Raw genomic sequence first — 20,307 nt, forward strand, 5'->3', positions numbered from 1 at the left:
TGCTCTATGGAGCTGAGATATGTGGACCGTCATTGGATCACCGCGGGAGGCCGGGTCGCACAGACAGATGGGGGAACATGGAGAAACCTCTCGTCTCTATGATCTCGCGGCTCATTAGAGCCAAGGCATCAATACCATGGGCCATTATCCGAGCAGAGCTAGCGGCCCACCCACTAGTAGTGGAGACGCTCACCAGATCAGTCTCCTTCATGAATCGCACATGGGAACTTCCTAGAGACAGATATGCTTGCATAGCACTTGAGTCCTCTCGACAATTAGCCATACAAGGAGATACAACATGCTGGTATGGGGAGATGACATCATGGTTTCAGGCGCATGGGTTCAGCATAGACAGGCTGCCACCATTCCACTACTCATTGGATGCACCACCTCACTCTTACGCAGTCAGAGATCACTAAGCTCATCCGCCAAGACCTGACCAAGCTAGACACCAAGACATGGATACAACTAGCACAGGAATTGGGCACGAAGATGGCTTTCTACAGAGACCACCTTCTCCACCTTACGGAAGATGGTTTTGTGACAAGACCAAGATACATGGATACCCACTTGTCTCATGAGATACGATGCGCTATTGGCCAGTTACGCACATCTTCTCACCAGTTGCGAATTGAGACTGGGAGATTCAGCGGAGTAGCAGCAGAGGCCAAGACATGCCCCTTGTGTGACATGGAACCTGAGATAGAGCTGCATTATACATGCCGCTGCCCCGTCTACTACGAGATACGAGGCCGCTACCATTGCTTGTTCAGAGAGGGTATTGGACCACTCTCAAGAGTCAGGATACGAAGATCAGAGATGCCTGGGTTTGTTCTTGCTCGAGCTGCGCAGACACAGAGATAGCTTGATGAATGACAAGGCTAGCCAGTCTTCGACGGAGGCTACATCAAAAGATTCGGAGCACGCCAGCCAGGCATGCACGACGCTTGATCAAACTGCTAACCATGGAGGAAATTGATGAGATTCGCCAACGACCGATGCTACATCTCTTGTGATTCAACTATCCCAACAAGCCGCCCATTTTTTGCTTAGTTTTTTGCTTAGTTCACATCGACCAATCTAGGATCCCACCGTATATATCTTTGTTTTGTACTGTGGCTTTGTTATTTTGTTACTCTGACTTTGTATCAAATCCACCACCTTGTAACTTTCTAGTCTCGTAGGTCACTATGGCCTTTTGAAGACGTTAATATAACAATTTCATTTCATTTCATCGAGAGAGAGAGAGAGAGAGAGAGAGAGAGAGAGAGAGAGAGAGGTTAAAGACTCTGTGAGTCTCCAAACAATAGATTAATTTTCCCAAAAAAATTCGTTTCCCTCGAGCTTAAGTGGATCACACAATGAGGGACCATGAACAAAAACCATGTGATTGCGGCTGTAGTCGTCCTCTTAACTTTCAAAAACATTTCCACTTATTTCTAAAGATGGAAGGATAGTGAGCAGTATAACTAACAAATCTTTCAAAAACATTACCACTTCTTTTTAAAGGATCATTTTTTCCCAGAAATTGCAGGCAGTCTCGTAAGTGCCGCCTTGCTGAAAAACCTATATTTTCAGCCAAGTTTCAAATTTAAAAGAAGATGGGATTAAGTTTTCTCGTAGCATGCCATCAATGAGAAATCCTTGAATGTACCAAGAGGAAGGCAAAAAACCAATAATTCAGAACCAGAAGTCGAAAAAAGCTATGGAAGAAATTAAAAATTCATGAGCAGAACTCAAAACAAGAAGTCCAAAATTCAGAACAGAAGTCGAAAATTCATAAGTGACACCTAACGAATGAGCAACAGTTTTGACCTACATCTATGGTGATCGCCTCAGAGAAGGACAAGCCTAAGCCTGAAAAGTATATCAGAAGCAGACCCACATATGCTCAAGACAAATGCACTCAAGGCAAATAAAGCAGCTTGCAGGATGGCAATTCTCTAACTGTAAGGTTAAGGCATACGTATAGCCATTGAAAACCTGTCACCCCCAATCTATTACCTCCAACCTCCGCTTTTTACAAACAAATCTCCCTACAGTATCTTGGTAGATAACAAGCAATCAATGTGTCTCATTGAATGAGTCTTTATAATTCTAATCACAATTGTTGGCTGTCATACTCATCATGTGTGCCCACTATCAGTTATCTTTAAAATTCGGCTGAGATAGCAGATACCCCCAATATTTAAGCCCTACCGAGACAGCTTGTCTACTCGTCCATCTAACTCTCAAGTTTAATCGCTGCTCAAATCCAGTAGAAAGAAAAAACAATTGAAGGCTTTCATCAAAAGCTTTCTTCCAACTGCAAGAGCCCACCATACTGCCACCTGTCATACACACTCTAGTAATGAGAGCCCCATAATTTCAATATCCTTGCAGATTTAGGAAGAAACACGTCCAGACCAAACACGAATAACGATCATATACAAGGCTTAAAAGAAAGGTTATCTTACCAGTCACAAAGCTTTGAACCACCACAGCACACCCTGCAAGTAACTCAAAGAGCGATTGGAGAGCCTAACAACAGTATGTTCTTCACAGCCAACTTCCAACTGTGAACAAGAGTTCCTTGCACCAAATGGCAGGTCTTGATAGTTTACTTCTTCAACCTTACAGTCGCACATAGCTGGACATACCCAATTTCCATAAAGACAAGGTTGTTCAAAATTGATTTGAATGTGTGACTCATGATTGCTGAGTCTATAAAAATCACATAGCTGGGAGTGTTTGTTGACATGTACTGTCCCAAATGGCAGCCTGGAAGCCAGCTTGGCAAAACTGCTGGCAATGACGAATCAGGAACAACTGACAACTGAGATTTTGAACACCCAGCTAGATTTCAGCGCATTGTTTCTGCTTGTCTTCTTGCCTGCTTTCATAAAGCGACTTTCCAAATACTCCTTATAAAAAACCATTATCCATGCACTTCTAAGAATCCCTTCACTTCGTTCTAGCTGTGCTCAATACAAGCTTCATGTGACGTATCAATTGTTGTTTTTCGTGAACCTGTCAGTTAGGGAGGCAATTATATTTTACCAGTAGTATGTTTCGCTGCAATTGGCCCTGTCGTTCAATTGCTTCAACTGCCAGGCTCTGGTGAGTTTGCCTCAGATCTCTTGCACATTCCAAGAGAGCCTTCGCCTAGGTAGTGTTGCACGATCCAGCTGAACAGGACCAGGCAAATGGGCTTCAATTGATTCTGATCAGCCAAAGCTTATTGACAGCATGCCATCAAATACAAAGTCTTAAGAGCTCCATTGGCATGAGATTGCAGAAGATGCTGGAGAAGTAGCTTGACCTTGTGCTGGCTCACCTGAAACCAAGTCTGTTTCCTGTATCGGTAGATAAAGTTACCTTCTCGATTGCAGTCCGTGGTTTTGACAAACTAAAAGGACAGCAGTCGGCTTTCCACCTTTCAACAGGCAAAATTACCTTCCAGAAGGGCACCAGATCCAGCACCACAAAGCTGTGGCAGTGGCGTAGCAAGCGAATGCTGCTGCTTCAGCTGCTCATACTGTGCCTGAGGTTGTGCTGAATGCGAATGTGATAAACTCACATGCAACGAAGCATGGATTCCTTGTTGGCATTTCCGCAGGGCAGACCCCTGTTGTGCCAGGTTGTTCTGAGACGATAGATGAGCTGAATACAGACCCTTATTGAAGACCGAGGCACTCTGCAAACACCCAATATGCCTACTTTAAGAGAAGCCTTAAAACTGAAGGTCCAACTGAAGGAAGCTTAAAAAAACCATGGTACCTGAGCAGGGGATCTATTCAAAGACAAACGAATTGTGTTAGGACCAGTAGAGTTCAATGTACTTTGTTTGAGCTGAGCAGAAGTCATCATGATCTTTGAATTGCCACATCCTTTTTTGATCCCAGCACCAACAGAAAGTACCTGTGCTGAACTGTTATAGCCAGCCAGACAATTCTCATTCTTGGGGCTACTAACTGTACCTCTGCTATAAGACATCCTTGAGCCAGTATTTTCTGCCCATGTATGCCTGTGTTCAGCCTGCATGCAAGCACAGAAGTAGAGAAATCATCACACAGAAGAGGCCCGAGGCTACTGGGTAAATACAAATAGCCATAGACGCTGTCAACCACCTGCAGAGAGGGAACTTTGTTACTCCAGTACTCCTTTCCCTGCAAGTTCGCATTTGATAAGTTGTGAGGGTCACACGAAGGTGGCCAGAAAGGTCGATGTCGAAATTGTTGCTGTTGCTGTATAAAATGAGCAATATGAACATGGGTAGCACATCGTCTCATTCTTCGAACAAAGTGCTGAGCACCTGCAGCATGAGGAAGCTACAAAAACCAAGCAATTGCAATGAATTTCTCGACACCTGTAACACTTCCAAGTTCATACAAACCACGAAAGCTGGACAATATATTTAACCTTTCCATTGAAATTTGAATGAATGATCAAATCTACTGAGTCTTTCAGAAAGCATTGTAAAATTAAATACTACAGGTGTGACTAATGTCCACAACTTCACACCAAAACCTCCAAAGTGCATAGTGGTTCCTTATATAACTCACCAGACCCAGACTTTTGAGGCCATACCCTTAACTGACAATAGTTTCACTCTAAAACAGAGTAACGCAAGTGCTTGCATGCTTGCATGCTGCTGCACTAGCGAAGTCCCTGAGCTTTTATAAAACACAAAGGTGATTGTCAGTCACTATAGCTAGATGAATTCAGGAAAGCCCTTTGTAGAAAAGCAGTACTGGATTTAGGTTAACACAACCAATCATGCCTAATATTTCTAGCCACTACAACATTCCCAGTCACATCATCATGCCTCATAGTGAGCATAGACCAAGGTGCCAACATATGCTCACACAAACACACATACACACGCGTGCGTGAATGAACGTACGCATGCACGGATGTGCACGCAGACACACACGACGTGAGCATACACTAGCTCAGAGTTCCACACATAATGAGGTTTTATCAGGCAGAATCAGTCATTGTATTCTACCTGTGTGTCCCAAGGTCAAAAAAGGTGACGAAGAGGAAATTAAAAGACATTCCACATCTTAACTTGAAATGTAGATAGTGTAACTTAATATGGTGAACTATTGGCGGCACAATTTAGAAAGACTAACCTTAGCTGCTGAACAATTGAAAACTCCTACAACTATGCAAATTGACACTATCAAAATCCTTAGTTAAAATAAGGTACTTGCCTGCACGGGCTGATGTGGGCTTGATCCTGAATGTAAACAATTTGTAAGCCATGAAGGACCTGCTTTCTTAGTCAAGCTGCAAGCATCAACCAAATATGTAAGTTCCTTTCACGAACACAGGCTCGAGCACTAAACTGAAAATTTGGGAGTTATCCTAGTTGAGGTCTTACCCTAGTTGTGGGAAAGTACCCATCCAGCCACTAGATGTTGTAGCACTGCTTGGGCTTGACTGCGCTGGGGACACCAATGAGACACCTGCGGGAGCACACAAGACATCTTGTAAACACAACTCATATCATGTTCGCAACACAAATCCTAAAGCTAATTTGACATACAATGCAACCCTAGCGGTGTGAAAATATTTTGCATCAGACTGCAGTCTAAACCAAAGGACAGCACCTTCTCTGTTATAGCAGACCAGTACTATGCTACTGCAGTCTTAATGCAAAAGAGTGAGCATACCAGAAAAAGTTTCCTGGCCTTTACACACGTCAGGTATCACTGTATTCTCGTTCTTAACATCCAAGCTCCTTAAGTCCTGTTGCTCTCCCTTCCCTTGACTCAGTGCTGCCTTTGAAAGCCCTTGATTCCATCTAGGGACATCAGTGGTGCCTAATCTGCGTTCATCCTTTACTGGAGCCTCTCCTACTTTTCCTTGAATGACCTTCTTGCTGTCAGTACAAAAAACTTTTCCAGTGCAGCTTTCCAACAAAGTCTGCATAAGAAGAACTCTTATAAGCTTTCAGATTTAAATAAAATGTCTCTTATAGTCAATGGTTTCCTTCTCCAAGGGGGCACTCTTGCCATATGACCTAAGCTTGTAGGCCTTGAAATAACTGAAACATAATTATTACTACTCATGTAGATAGATCTGTGAAAATGCTTACCCACATATCTTTTCTGATACTCATACCACTCTCCTCCGGCTCCGGAGCCTTCTGGATTCTAAGAACATAAACAACCAATTAATAAAACACTAGCCTGTGGAGAAAGACTAAAAGCTCTTAAATTACCCTGTCAACTAATAACTACCTGCTTGAAACCTTCGAACAATTGCCACCTTTGCAAAAAACCTGACTACATAGCTCAGATTTATTAATCGAAAGGCTGGATAATTCCAAACTATCTTTCTTATATGCCTGCTCTGCAAAATGCGTCTGATTGTCTTCGGAAGCCTTCTCTTCCTGGCCCCTTTCTTCTGTTGTGTTAACATCCTCATAGCAAGGATCCTTGGCAATGTCCCTACTCTTCGGTTCAAGCTGTTGGCAGAAAAGCTTACTCACGACACCGCATTTACCTTCTGATTCATCGACTTGGTTATCCTCCTTAAGTAAGACAGGCAGTCCATTGAGGCAGCAATCTGTACTGGCATTCACTCTTTCTGCAGGTGGCATGCATGGTCTTTCCTCTTGGTTTTCAAAAACTCGCTGCCTTTTTCTTTTTTGGTCTGCATTTTAACAAACTACGAGTTAGATTTTGCAATTCATTATCTTCCTGCAGATGAGGCTATGGTTGGTAAAGAAATACCATACGAAAGGGGACCGCATGCTTTTGAAAGCTTTTCAAGGCCTGCAATTGAAGAACTAGAAGAAATTAACTCCTCTTCCTCCAAATCCCTCCGAGACTTCTCCTCACACTTGCCGCTTGTTGATTCGACAAACGTTGGCATGCTTCTGGAGAGATCATATAGTAACCCAGCAATTTCCACCTCCTGATCTGATATTTGTTCGCTATCCATAGCCTGAGAAGAGACATAACTGTTTTCAAAGTGCATGATTCTCTTTATCATCCGATACTTTGGGCACAGATCCACAATTGTCATACCTCTAGATCCTTCAAGAGTCTGCTTTTCACGCCTACTTGCCTCTGCATGTGACGCTCAAAAACTAAGAACATGTACTTTCAACCAGACCCTATATCCACGAGTAGGCAAAAAACGTTGCTCTTACAAGTTTATCATCCCTTGTAGAACAAATTCCGGGAGAAGGGCTCCTCTGCTGAGATGTTGGAACTAGCTGTCGTGAAGAAGCAACTGCAAAACAAAGTTGGAAAATCCCACCACAAAATTTAAACTAACACCACAAAACTTTAACTAGCAAACGTTCGCACTCTGAGAAGCACCTATAGCACAGGGCCATGGATTATTCTGGACTTACAAGGAACCCTGGTGGCACAAGAGCGAGCTCTCCTTGGAATGTTGCAAATGTTCATCACAAGCTCGTCTTTCTGCAAAACCACGTCCTCCAAACTGTTGAAAACTTTCTTGAATGAAACCACGAAAAACAGCCCGCCCATACCTTTGCTCTCTGTTTTCTGTTAACAGTTCCTTGAGGAGCCTCATTGTCATACACGGATTCCGGAAAATCCTTCCCGAAACTACTGCCCTCTGAAAGATTGTGGACCTCTTGAAGACCATGACGTTTCCTCTTAGCAGATGCAGGATAAGAAGCGGTAAGAGCCTGCAAATTCCCTTTCTTGACCTTCTCAATCAACGGGGTATCGTCCATCTGCGCTTCAGCATCTGTTTGAAAGCCAAGAATTAGCTTCAATAAACTTTACAAAAGACATCCAACCATGCATGTTCCATCACTCAGAACATAGAGAGTAGTGCATCAATAGCCGACCCTCGCCTAGGAGGCCTACCTGTAGGATCTTTCGGACAACTAATGCGTAGCCTGCGAGGTGCGCCTGCTGCTCCTTTGCTCTCTCTACTCCGTTCCATACCCAACTCGAAGTCAGACTCGCCAAAGGCTAATGCGAAGCTGGAAGAGAGGGAGGTGCTGTGCGGAGGTACAACAAGGAGAAGGAAGTTTTCATAATTTCTTGAGAGAGAAAGCAGAGACGAGAAAGGAAAGAGTTCAAACTTGCGGAAGAGCCTGCCAACAGAAGAATTGCCCCGATGGCGGACCAGGGAGGTGCGACGAGAAGGAATTTAAGAGAGAGAGAGAGAGAGAGAGAGAGGGGGGGGGGGGGGGGGGGAGCTAGTGTGAGTTTGTGCGTGTGTGCGTAGAGTGTGGAGCGAGGGAGGTCAGGACCTCAGGTGAGCTCCTTCACCGCTGATGAGACGCAGACGAAGAAAAGGATGCAGAAGACGACGGAATGGAAGCAAAAATTGAAGAAACTTGGCAGAAAAAAGCAAGCATCACGACTTTGCTTTGGTACCGAGCCTGCTTGGCTTAGTTACCACAATAACCGAAGCTTCTCTGGGCCGTCGATCGTGTCTACGTCATCCAATTTTGCCAGCACTGCGAAGTACGTCATCGCAGTGGACGGATCGGATTAAATCGTCGTGTCCACGTTGTCAAGTGTTGCCACGTCAAGAAAGCTCTAAATTGATCTCGACCGTTGACAAGATCGACGGTTTCAAGACCTCTAACGTGGCGCCGATTTACAGCCGTCAATCTCTGCAGGAGCGCTGTAGGAAACGGCTGAGATTCACCCGATCGTGTGATGCAACACATCGACGGAAAAGATGAGCCCAAGTGCTTTTCACTCCGAGCCTTTTTCCCCATATTCCTTGTCCACGTGGAGAGCAAACCATAGTCTTCATAAAGCGGCCTTCGATTCGGAGACCCCAACTCCCAACTTCCAAGGCCCCAAGTTAATGTCTATCTTAAGCAAGGCAGACTCTAAAAGAAGCCGTCAAATTTATCTTTTTATGGGCCCCTTTTGCCTTTCATATTTGGTACACTAGCAGAGTCTACTTGGATACGGTTGCTATTAAGCGCACATCTCAACTTCTTCCTGAATCTCAACTTCTCGCCAACATCACAACGCTACAATAGCGGTGACAGAACATCGTGCACAATAAACCCTAAGCCATGCTCAACATGTGAATGTAGCAATTGCAGTATATGGATCGAGACTTTTCACGCAATGCATACACCAACAAAGAGCTTTTCTACTTTACCACTTTAATTATTACTAAATGTGTATATCAACACACCAATAGAGGCAAAGTCAAGCATCATTTCCGCATACTTTTGCTAAAATAGCAAAAGTTTCACAAACAACCCGATGGTCGAGAAGGTGTTGAGATGCATCATGAAAGTGATGTTGGTTAGGTAACAAGAAGCAGCAAGCCGATGTTACCACATGTAGCAGGTCGCCAAATGAGCATGAGAAGACAAAGCTATTTGGCACCAAGGAACATTGTGAAGAACAATATGGAAGTAACAGGTAGCAATAACACGAATGTTGGTTGTTGCAAAATTATTGATAACAAAGCTTGTAGCAACTATGATCATGGGTTTGGCCATTGTGAAGAACAAAATGGAAGTAACATGTAGCAATAGCACGAATGTTGGTTGTTGCAAAATTACTGATAACAAAGCTTGTAGCAGCTATGATCATGGGTTTGGCCATTGTGATGTTCAACTTTCTCATGATGGCCTCTTGCTCCTGATTAGCCTCTTGCGCATGTTCTTATTACATTCAAGCTAGTAGCACCATATCAAGCAAGAGAGAGTATGGGTGGTCTGGGTCTTTTATGATTTGTTGGTACCATTTTGTAGTTTGTTAGGCATTGTAAGGTGGATGCATGGTAAGGTGGCCCACTTTTTGGTTCTAAAAAGTAAAGGAGAGTGTGCTATATAGTCAAACTTTTTAGAGGCAAATAGGAAGGCAAAAGTTAAGGTGCCCAAGAATTCAAATCAAAAAATATTTTTTTGATCGTTTTGGACGCCCAAGTCACACGAGTGTTCTAAGAGCTCACTTTCTGTCATCTCATTGTTCAAGTGCAGGCTAACTACATTTGCAGAGAATAATCTGCATGACAAGATTGTATTTGTCAGTTAATCTTCAGAAGGGGTGCAAGTAGGTTTCACATGTACTATGTTTTGCATATGCATTCACAACACTCGATATAGTTACACATACATATGCCACACATCAATGTCGAGCAGTACAGCTCCGTGCATCAAATGTCTATGTGTTGCCCTCATTGTTGATCGTTGAGCTTCTCTATATAACAAGAAGCCTTGTACCCGCAGGTTTTATCACACACACAACATCTATGGCTACTAGATTGGTATCAGAGCTCAGAAAGAGGGGCAGGTATGGAGGAGTAGAAGTATACCGGCATGGCCTCTTGTTCTCTCTCTCTCTCTCTCTCTCTCTCTCTCTCTCTCTCTCTCTCTCTCTCTCTCTCTCTCTCTCTCTCTCTCTCTCTCTCTCTCTCTCTCCCCCCCCCAATGGAGGGCAAGTCGAGGAAGCTCTGAAATTCGATAGAGAAAAGGCCACAGGAAACAAGGCTTAGCTGACTAAGTATGACAACATGTATGGTGTGTGACGGGTCTCTTAGCAAGGGAGAGTCGAGGAAGATCTCGAGGCCCGACACGGAGCATGGTAATGGGATTGGCCGCTTTGCATGGTTGTGCCGATTTGCGATGGCTGCAACGGCCAAGGAAACGCCTCTTGTACACACGAAGACGAAGTTGCTCTTGCACCAAACAGAGCGCGGATGGTGCCAAAGAGGATCACCTCTGCATGGGGAACACAACTCGTCAGTGCCGTCGAGTTTGAAAACGCACTCACAAACAGGCATGAGCTTCTTCTTCGCTTCCTACGTAGCATGCACGCTGCCAAGCCATGGGGAACCTTGGGTTTTCACATTTGTAAGCAAGTCACCTAAAGGGTGCTCTATTTTTTTGAGCGCCCTCCCCTATCAAGGGTCATATCCCATGCGTGCCACGAGGAGAGCAGCAACAAAACCCTCCTTGACTTAGTCTTGTGGGGTGTAATGGAATTTGCCTATTCAATTTGAGAATAGCGGAATTTAATGAGAGTACTTTCAAGAAATGATTTTGTGAGCATAGCGGGTATACATAATTGAAGATAGCAACATAATCATAGCAATTAGTTAACTTGGCATAGACAATACTTTTGCAAGAGAGAGAGTTTAGAGAACATGACAACAATTGAGGACCGGATTTATGTGGAGCCGGTCCCCCCTCCAATAGGCATTTGTATTATGATTTCTCCCATAAAGAGAGACTTGTTACAATACAGTCTTTGTGTTCCTTGTGACCTAGGTGATGCCATGAAGATGGAAGGCTTCATGCACCACAAACATAACATAAACTTGAAGAAAGCTTTAACTATCCCAAGCCTCAGTCCCAAGACCTCAAACACCTTCGAAGGTGGAGAGAGCTAGCAGGGAATGAGGGTAGGGAAGAGGAAGAAGAAACATTTCGTAGGAGAAAGAATTAGTTCCTCACTTATCATACTCTTGTTGCTAGCATACATAATAGCATAGTAATGAAGAAGAAGGAGATGGCAAGCTTAAGCATTGAAGCATGGCTCTTGGTTGGATTTGCACTCCATAGCCAAGAGTGTTGGTGTAGGCTCTCAACCTCTACTTGCTTGGAGAGGGAGCTCTTGCACTTTGCATATCACACCATGAGAGTGCTTGTGAGTGTGTGTGGGTGAGTATACCCCCTAGGCACCCCCCTAGCTTGCTTGGGTCGACCCCCCCATGTAGCTCATGCCTGAAGCTCATTGGACCCCTCCAGGCCTAGCCAATCACAAGCAGGAGCCATTACAAGCAACATGGGTAGCCTTGGGACAAGTGTCCCCCTTTCCCCTTTGAGAGAGAGGACTTGATAAATGCTAAAACAATTAGATAATTCATGTAATTTATCATTGGACCCCTTTGAAGCCTAGCCAATAGGCTTCAAGTAACACATGAAGGTAACATGGGTAGGGGTCTGACATGTGTCCTTGCTGCCTCTTCAAGATGGGCTTCCCTTGTGTGTGTGAGTGGGTGTTCTCTCTCTAGGCCCTAGGAAAAGGGCTCGCCCCCCCTCTTGTAGGAATGCTTTTGACTTTTAGGTGATCAAGCACCTTACTCACCAAGCATGACAAAGCACTTGAACTAGGGGGGGTTCCCACAAGCATCTCAGGCAAGCTTCTCAGCACCTCAAGTACTTTAATCATGCAGCAAGTCAAGCACCTCAAGCATGGAGCCAGTCAAGCACCTCAAGCATCTTAATCAAGCACCTCAAGCATGAAAAACACCTCAAGCAGGACAAGCACCTCGAGCTTGGGCCGGGTTCCCACCTCAAGCTCAGCCCTAGCTTACTTAAGGTCAAAAGGACTTTTACACACATTTATTGGAGGTCTTCAATGAAGCTAACCCTAAGGTCTTATGCTCCATTGGTTAGCCTTGCTCTTTGATAGACCATCTCCCTTTTGGGCCCCTTTACATTGGCCCCGTGTTGAGATAGATCTAAAAGCACATACCTATATCTTAACACTTGTTCCCGTTTATTCTCCCACATTAAGTGATCAATTTAATATGAGAAAATCATTTGGGTTAGTTAGATATTAGATTTTATGACATTACCTCTCTCTTGAAATCATAGTCGTCCTCGACTATGAGGTAGAAGAGATAAAGTCTTAGTCATTAGTCAATCGTACTTAGCGGGTAAAGGATCCCTTTTTACCCTACGATATCTTTCCAAGATGGATGACTAATCCATTTGGTGCTTGGGAGACATAGCTGCCGCAAGCATGTCTGCTCTTTAGTCCATTTCATTCTCCCAAAGTAGAGTGACAAATTCTACTTGGTGTTTGAGAGACGTCGTCATCACAAACATGATTCTAAGCATGCATACTAGTTAAATTTGTGCACAATTAAAAAGAGTACAAGTCATATAAGACAAAAACATGAGTTATTTAAAAGAAATTTGTACATTTGCTTACTCTAATGTAGCATTGTAAGCATTGACAAGGTTCATACTATCCTTAAGTTGTACTCCTTGCATCCATTTAGCATCTTCAAAAGGATAATTTTTGAACTTAATAAGATACCGTCGGATAATCTTACCATGTCGTAGTACCTTGTCTTCATGCCGAAGGATAGCTTCGGGTTGTAGCACCTCTTCTTGGTCTTCAACTTCGGGAGGGTCTTCAATAATTGGTTCAATTGGTGGCTCTCCTTTGTAGGGCTTAAGTAAGCTTACATGAAAGGCATTGTGTATAAGCCAATGGTTGGGCAACTTGAGTTGATAAGCCGTCTCATTGATAGGCTTCAAGATTTGGAAAGGACCATAGTATCTTTTTGCTAGTTTAGCATAATACTTTTGATGGCCCGTAGGATTTTTGCCCGTCGTTTGCCTTAATCGAGCCTTAGGAAACTTGAGTAAGACCCAATCATTTTCTTTGAACATTAAGGCTCTTCTGTGCTTATCAGCAGCAGCTTTTTGCCTTTGTTGAGAGATGGCTATAGCCTCCCTAATCTTTTGAAAAGATTCTTGTAGGTCACGGCTATACTCATCGGCGACGAAGATCTTCCCATGTACTTTCAGTAGCAAGGGACTTTTAGGTCTTCCTTCTATGATCTCGAAGGGTGCTTTGCCCGTAGAAGTATGTACAGTATTATTGTAGGCATACTCTACTAGCGGTAAATACTTTTCCCATTGTGAGCGTTGATCTACTTCGGTAACATAAGTCTTGAGTAGATCAAGTATCGTAAGATTGGCTATCTCACTTTGGCAATCCGTTTGTGGGTGATAGGCCGAAGAGAAATTCAATCTTGTTCCTAGATTTTCAAAGAGACCTTTCCAAAAATTACTGGTCATTCTAGGATCTCTATCTGACACGATGGATGTGGGTAATCCATGGTGTTTGAAAATCTGAGATATGAAGAGAGTTGCCATTTGATGTGCCTTAATAGTCTTTTTGACAGGAATAAAATGTGCTTGCTTGCTAAACCTGTCGACTATTGTCCATATTCCTGTATTCCCATGGATAGACTTGGGTAATCCAAAGATGAAATCCATGGATATACTCTCCCATGGTGAATTTGGAATAGGCAATGGCTGGAGTAATCCAGGTTGCTTCCCTCTATCATACTTGGTCTTTTGGCATACTACACATTTTGAAACATACTCTTGTATGTCCACTTTCATGGTAGGCCAATAGAAATACGTCTCTACTCCTCGGAGAGTAGGTTGAATACCTCTATGCCCTGCATATGGAGGAGCATGGGATTCATACATAACCTTCTCACGAAGGGAATGGGTAACACATAGCCTATTTCCGTGGAGAAGATAACCATCCTGCAAGGTGAATGGTTCCTCTTTCTTCCCCAAAGCAAGGGCTGACATTATGTCTCTAAAGTCAGGGTCAGTAGCATACTCATCTATCATAGAGGATAGATCATTGTGAGTAGCTATAGACACCGCATTAACTTTTGGTCGTCGTGAAAGTGCATCGGCAACTTGATTGTGCTTACCAGCTATGTGAGCAATATGGAAATTAAATTGCGAAAGAAAATTTGCCCACCTCATTTGTTTGTCGGAAAGCTTGGTTTGCGTCATGAAATACTTGAGACTTTGGTGGTCGGTTCGTAGGATAAATGGAGTCCCCAATAGGTAGTGCTTCCATGTGTCTAGGACATGTAGAACAGCTAAAAGCTCTTTCTCATAAATGCCCAAGACTCGTTCATCACCATTGAGCCTTCGGCTCTCATATGCTATGGCATGCCCTTCTTGAAGCAAAACCGCTCCAAGGCAATCACCACAAGCATCACATTGGACCTCAAATGGCTTTGAGAGATCCGGAAGCACGAGGACTGGTTGGGAAGTAAGCTTCTCTTTGAGTTTTTCAAAAGCATTTTGCTCCTTAGCAGTCCATACAAACTTAACGTTCTTCTTGGTTAAGTCGTGTAGTGGTCCTGCTACTTGAGAGAATTTTGCTATGAAGCGTCTATAGTATGCACACATACCAATAAAGCTTCTTAGCTCATGTAGATTCCTTGGGTTAGGCCATGATTTTATTACCTCTAACTTTGATGGATCCATACGAATACCATCGTGAGAGATAATATGGCCTAGATATTGAATCTCTTGAAGGAAGAATTCACTTTTCTTTTGGTTGAGAAAAAGTTTGTTCTCCCTCAAGGCTTGAAAAATCACTTGGAGATGTTGCTTATGTTCCTCCAAAGACTTGGAGTAGATGATGATATCATCGAAGAACACTCCAGTGAATTTTCGATATGGTCTAAAAATTTTCTCCATCAAACGATTGAACGTAGCTGGTGCATTAGTCAAGCCAAAAGGCATGACTAGATATTCATAAAGACCAAATGTTGTGCGAAACGCGGTCTTTAAGATATCCTCATCCACTATCCTTATTTGATGATAGCCACTCTTAAGGTCAATCCTACTGAAGTAGGTAGAGCCTTGTAGCTTATCAAACAGATCTTCTACTCGAGGTACGGGAAATCTGTTTTTGATAGTGATATGGTTTAGTGCTCGATAGTCCACACACATACGGTATGTACCATCTTTCTTTTGCACTAAAAGGACTGGAGAACAAAAGGGAGAGGAACTAGGCCTCACCATCCCTTTGTCTACCAGCTCTTGTACTTGCCTCATGATCTCCTCTTGTTGAGCTTGTGAGACTCGATAAGGAGGTTTGTTAGGCGGTGAGCTTCCTGGAAGGAGCTCAATACGATGGTCATCATCCCCTCGTTTTGGAGGTAGGTCCATAGGGATATCATCGATGAACACATCTTGGAATCCTTTTAGAAAAGTAGACAAGTCTAACTCTTCTTGATTCCTATCATTTCCATTTGATGAAACATTATTAGCTTTTAGAGACTCTTTGACATAAATCATGTACGCAGAAACTGAGCTCTTCATTGATTTATCAAAAGAAAGAGGATTTACAAGTGGAATAGTGCGACCACGCTCACTAGCATCTATATACATGTTCTTTCCCCTGTAGGTGAAGTAAATTCTCCTTTCAGGGAACTTCATGTTGGCAGCCATGCGATCAAACCATGGTGCCCCTAGGATAACATCCTGATGTTGGAGGGGAGAGATGAAGAAGTCTTCTTTGTCGACATAGCTTTGGACATGAAGCCTCAACTTCCCAATCAAGGGAGTAACGGAGGCTTGTTGTCCCTTGAAAGCTGCATCAGCTGTTACTATATCTCCCATCTCAAAAGCTTGAATGCCCAACTTGGTGGCCAACTCTATTGATATGAAGTTGAGAGTAGAGCCAGGGTCAAACAAGATGAAGGCATCATGCTCTCTTACCTTTCCCCAAGCATAGGAGAGTGATGATCCTTTGCAATGAGCATCTTCTTTTGGAGCTTCGATGGTGGAAGCCCTAGGAGTCTCATTGCGAGTATTCTTCTTGGGGCAAGAACGATAGCCATGTCCTTGCTCCCCACACTTGAAACACTTATGGTCCTTGCGAAAAGCTTCAAGCTCTTCAGGAGAGAGTTTGTTTTTACCTTTGTAAACTCCCTTCTCCTTGGACCGATTGTTGTTGTTGTTGTTGGAAGTGCCTTGGGAATTATTTTGAGCATTGGATTTCCCCTTTGCATCATTTTTATCTTTGTTTTCCATGGGCTTGACATTACGTCTAGCCCCTTGATGGAAATTGATGCGTGAAGAAACCATGGTGTGGTGGATTACTTTTGTAATAGTACCGGGCCGTTGAGAGTTGATATATTCGGCCATCTCTTCAGGTAATCCCGCACAGAATTGTTATCTTTGCTCGGCAAAGTCTATCTTTTGAAAGACAGTAGCTTTGAGATGTAAATCCCAAAACTTATCTACATACTTGTTGATAGACTCATGAGAGAGGAGCTTCAAGCTGCGCCATTCGGTAAGAACTTTATCTTTAGTATCGCTTGGAAGAAATTGCTTCATGATGGAAACTCGTAGAGTTTTCCATGTCTTTGGGGCTTCTCCATTGCCACGAAGGCTAGCCCACCATTGACGAGCTGATTTTTGGAAGTGCATAGCTACATGGCGTAGCTTGGAGGAATCTGTGAAGCCCTCGTCCCCAAAGGCCGCATCAAATTGCTGGATGAAGGCCAACACTTTGTCGGTAGCACCAAAGGTGCCATCGTAGGTGAGAAAAGAGATACTCTTTCCTCCCTCCTTGAACTTCTTTAGCTTTTGTGACCTTCGCCATGCAGGAAATGATTTGCGATGCCCTCCCCTCTTGTATTCTCTAGGAGAATAGCCATAACTTTCATCGGAAGAGAAGGAAGGTGAAGAAGAAGGAGAAGAGGGTGACCTCTTCCTAGCCCTTTTCTTCCTTTGTTTCCTCTCTTGCCTTTGAGAGTGATGAGGAGAAGGACTATGGGTTGCTCTTTTCCTCTTGGGAGGAGTAGGCGATCGTTTAGACCGCCTTCTTCGTGGAGCCACATCTTCAGAAGAACTTAGACTTTCATTGCTTTCTTTCTCTTTGGATTCCTCCTCTCGAATGGGAGAGAGTCTTCTTTTGGGGGTCTCTTCAAGAGGCCTCCTAAGCTCTCTCTCCTCTTGGAGAGGAAGGGAAATTCCATAGGCACGAAGTTGTTGAGTAACTTCGGCTTGCAAGGTAGGGTTGCCCATAGCTTGTTGCAACCTAGTCACAAGATAATTCACAAACATGGGAGCATCATCATTAGCACCTTCATGTGCAAAATCAAAGCTATCAATGTTCATTCTACTCTCTTGATTATTGTCAGCCATGTTAACAAAATTTTATGTATGTACTTAGTGTATGCTTTGGCAATTCAAAACCTTAGTTGCCACTCCTCTTAGCCTTTGAAAATCGGCTCTTAAGTATCTACACCCACGGCTCAAAGTGGTTAATTATAGAGAGTAGAGGAGTAGGTCTAACATAGCAGAGTTGCCAAGGGCTAGCTCCTTTCGGACTTCTTATGGCTCAATAATGGTAAAGCCGTAGGCAAGTCTAAAAAGACTCCATTATTAAGTCCAAAGCTCCCGAGGTGTGCACCATCCCCCACATAGTGGGCTTAACAAAACCGGTATTAGATCCCAGTTCCACTTACTCTATTATAATTAACAACATCAACCATTTATAGGCTACTTAAGGACCTCTCTTCTTAAGCAAGAAAAGAGAAACCAAATGCTCTGATACCAATGTAATGGAATTTGCCTATTCAATTTGAGAATAGCGGAATTTAATGAGAGTACTTTCAAGAAATGATTTTGTGAGCATAGCGGGTATACATAATTGAAGATAGCAACATAATCATAGCAATTAGTTAACTTGGCATAGACAATACTTTTGCAAGAGAGAGAGTTTAGAGAACATGACAACAATTGAGGACCGGATTTATGTGGAGCCGGTCCCCCCTCCAATAGGCATTTGTATTATGATTTCTCCCATAAAGAGAGACTTGTTACAATACAGTCTTTGTGTTCCTTGTGACCTAGGTGATGCCATGAAGATGGAAGGCTTCATGCACCACAAACATAACATAAACTTGAAGAAAGCTTTAACTATCCCAAGCCTCAGTCCCAAGACCTCAAACACCTTCGAAGGTGGAGAGAGCTAGCAGGGAATGAGGGTAGGGAAGAGGAAGAAGAAACATTTCGTAGGAGAAAGAATTAGTTCCTCACTTATCATACTCTTGTTGCTAGCATACATAATAGCATAGTAATGAAGAAGAAGGAGATGGCAAGCTTAAGCATTGAAGCATGGCTCTTGGTTGGATTTGCACTCCATAGCCAAGAGTGTTGGTGTAGGCTCTCAACCTCTACTTGCTTGGAGAGGGAGCTCTTGCACTTTGCATATCACACCATGAGAGTGCTTGTGAGTGTGTGTGGGTGAGTATACCCCCTAGGCACCCCCCTAGCTTGCTTGGGTCGACCCCCCCTTGTAGCTCATGCCTGAAGCTCATTGGACCCCTCCAGGCCTAGCCAATCACAAGCAGGAGCCATTACAAGCAACATGGGTAGCCTTGGGACAAGTGTCCCCCTTTCCCCTTTGAGAGAGAGGACTTGATAAATGCTAAAACAATTAGATAATTCATGTAATTTATCATTGGACCCCTTTGAAGCCTAGCCAATAGGCTTCAAGTAACACATGAAGGTAACATGGGTAGGGGTCTGACATGTGTCCTTGCTGCCTCTTCAAGATGGGCTTCCCTTGTGTGTGTGAGTGGGTGTTCTCTCTCTAGGCCCTAGGAAAAGGGCTCGCCCCCCCTCTTGTAGGAATGCTTTTGACTTTTAGGTGATCAAGCACCTTACTCACCAAGCATGACAAAGCACTTGAACTAGGGGGGGTTCCCACAAGCATCTCAGGCAAGCTTCTCAAGGCACCTCAAGTACTTTAATCATGCAGCAAGTCAAGCACCTCAAGCATGGAGCCAGTCAAGCACCTCAAGCATCTTAATCAAGCACCTCAAGCATGAAAAACACCTCAAGCAGGACAAGCACCTCGAGCTTGGGCCGGGTTCCCACCTCAAGCTCAGCCCTAGCTTACTTAAGGTCAAAAGGACTTTTACACACATTTATTGGAGGTCTTCAATGAAGCTAACCCTAAGGTCTTATGCTCCATTGGTTAGCCTTGCTCTTTGATAGACCATCTCCCTTTTGGGCCCCTTTACATTGGCCCCGTGTTGAGATAGATCTAAAAGTACATACCTATATCTTAACACTTGTTCCCGTTTATTCTCCCACATTAAGTGATCAATTTAATATGAGAAAATCATTTGGGTTAGTTAGATATTAGATTTTATGACATGGGGACTCGGGAGCTGATGCAAGGCATAGTGCGAACTTCTCCATGCAAGGCATGCTGCAGGCCAAGAATGGACAGGGTGGTGAATTTTGCGGTCAAGCAAGGTTTCAATGCTTGTGTACAACACCATCGGGATTCTGTTTGCATGCATGCAAGGCATGGTGCAGGCCAAGAATGGACAGGGTGGTGAATTTTGCGGTCAAGCAAGGTTTCAACACTTGTGTACAACACGGTCGGGATTTTGTTTGCATGCATGAAAGGCATGAGCGAAAAATTATGTAGCAGCTTTGGTAAGGGAACCCTCATTACAGCAATATGCAAGGCACTTCGCTAAGTATTTCAATAACGATAGAGTATTCAAGTATGCCATTTATTTTATGTGGGTTTCTTTATCTATACATAAACTAATATTACAGGATTCTATGGAGGGATCTTCGAACATTACATTTTGATGCAACGACAAGGTTGCCTAGCACTATCGGCATGGAGGTACATGCAAGGCATGTGGCATGTAAGGCAAAGATGCACGGTATAGCCGACTAGTTGTTTCTATTTCAAAGTTTTGAATTTGCTAGAGCACGGCTCCTAGGCAAGTTTTCCAAACTCA

General features: G+C 43.6%; 2 protein-coding genes across 2 annotated transcripts; both read right to left on the reverse strand.

The window, feature by feature from the left end:
* Nucleotides 1–1,739: 1,739 nt before the first annotated feature.
* LOC147437759 (uncharacterized) lies at nt 1,740–2,842 on the reverse strand (the record flags this gene model as incomplete). The annotated part of the gene is made up of 3 exons (XM_086486606.1): nt 1,740–2,330; nt 2,457–2,520; nt 2,618–2,842. Coding segments are annotated over 3 exons (477 nt in total), but the record flags the coding sequence as incomplete, so codon positions are not given.
* LOC147437760 (uncharacterized) lies at nt 2,650–8,273 on the reverse strand. The gene is made up of 15 exons (XM_086487229.1): nt 7,842–8,273; nt 7,496–7,719; nt 7,355–7,424; nt 7,148–7,230; nt 7,023–7,064; nt 6,726–6,939; nt 6,231–6,645; nt 6,086–6,143; nt 5,661–5,913; nt 5,369–5,453; nt 5,199–5,274; nt 4,110–4,310; nt 3,760–4,017; nt 3,436–3,676; nt 2,650–3,335 (listed from the first exon to the last, which is right to left on the reverse strand). The coding sequence occupies exons 1-15, from the start codon at nt 7,918–7,920 to the stop codon at nt 3,313–3,315; spliced, it is 2,322 nt and encodes a 773-aa protein (XP_086343355.1). The 5' UTR covers nt 7,921–8,273; the 3' UTR covers nt 2,650–3,312.
* Nucleotides 8,274–20,307: the final 12,034 nt, after the last annotated feature.

Source organism: Adiantum capillus-veneris, chromosome 17 (genome assembly GCF_014529385.1).
Source record: "Adiantum capillus-veneris isolate H3 chromosome 17, ASM1452938v2, whole genome shotgun sequence".
Taxonomy (NCBI): domain Eukaryota; kingdom Viridiplantae; phylum Streptophyta; class Polypodiopsida; order Polypodiales; family Pteridaceae; genus Adiantum; species Adiantum capillus-veneris.

Bases quoted from the DNA above. Each gene is read 5' to 3' on its own strand.
- LOC147437760 (XM_086487229.1), bottom strand. From the start codon at position 7,920: ATGGAACGGAGTAGAGAGAGCAAAGGAGCAGCAGGCGCACCTCGCAGG. The intron at 4,311-5,198 runs GCAAGTACCTTA...TGGTTTTTGTAG, and splicing joins GCCCACATCAGCCCGTGCAG to CTTCCTCATGCTGCAGGTGC. The intron at 4,018-4,109 runs GTGGTTGACAGC...GCTTGCATGCAG, and splicing joins ACAAAGTTCCCTCTCTGCAG to GCTGAACACAGGCATACATG.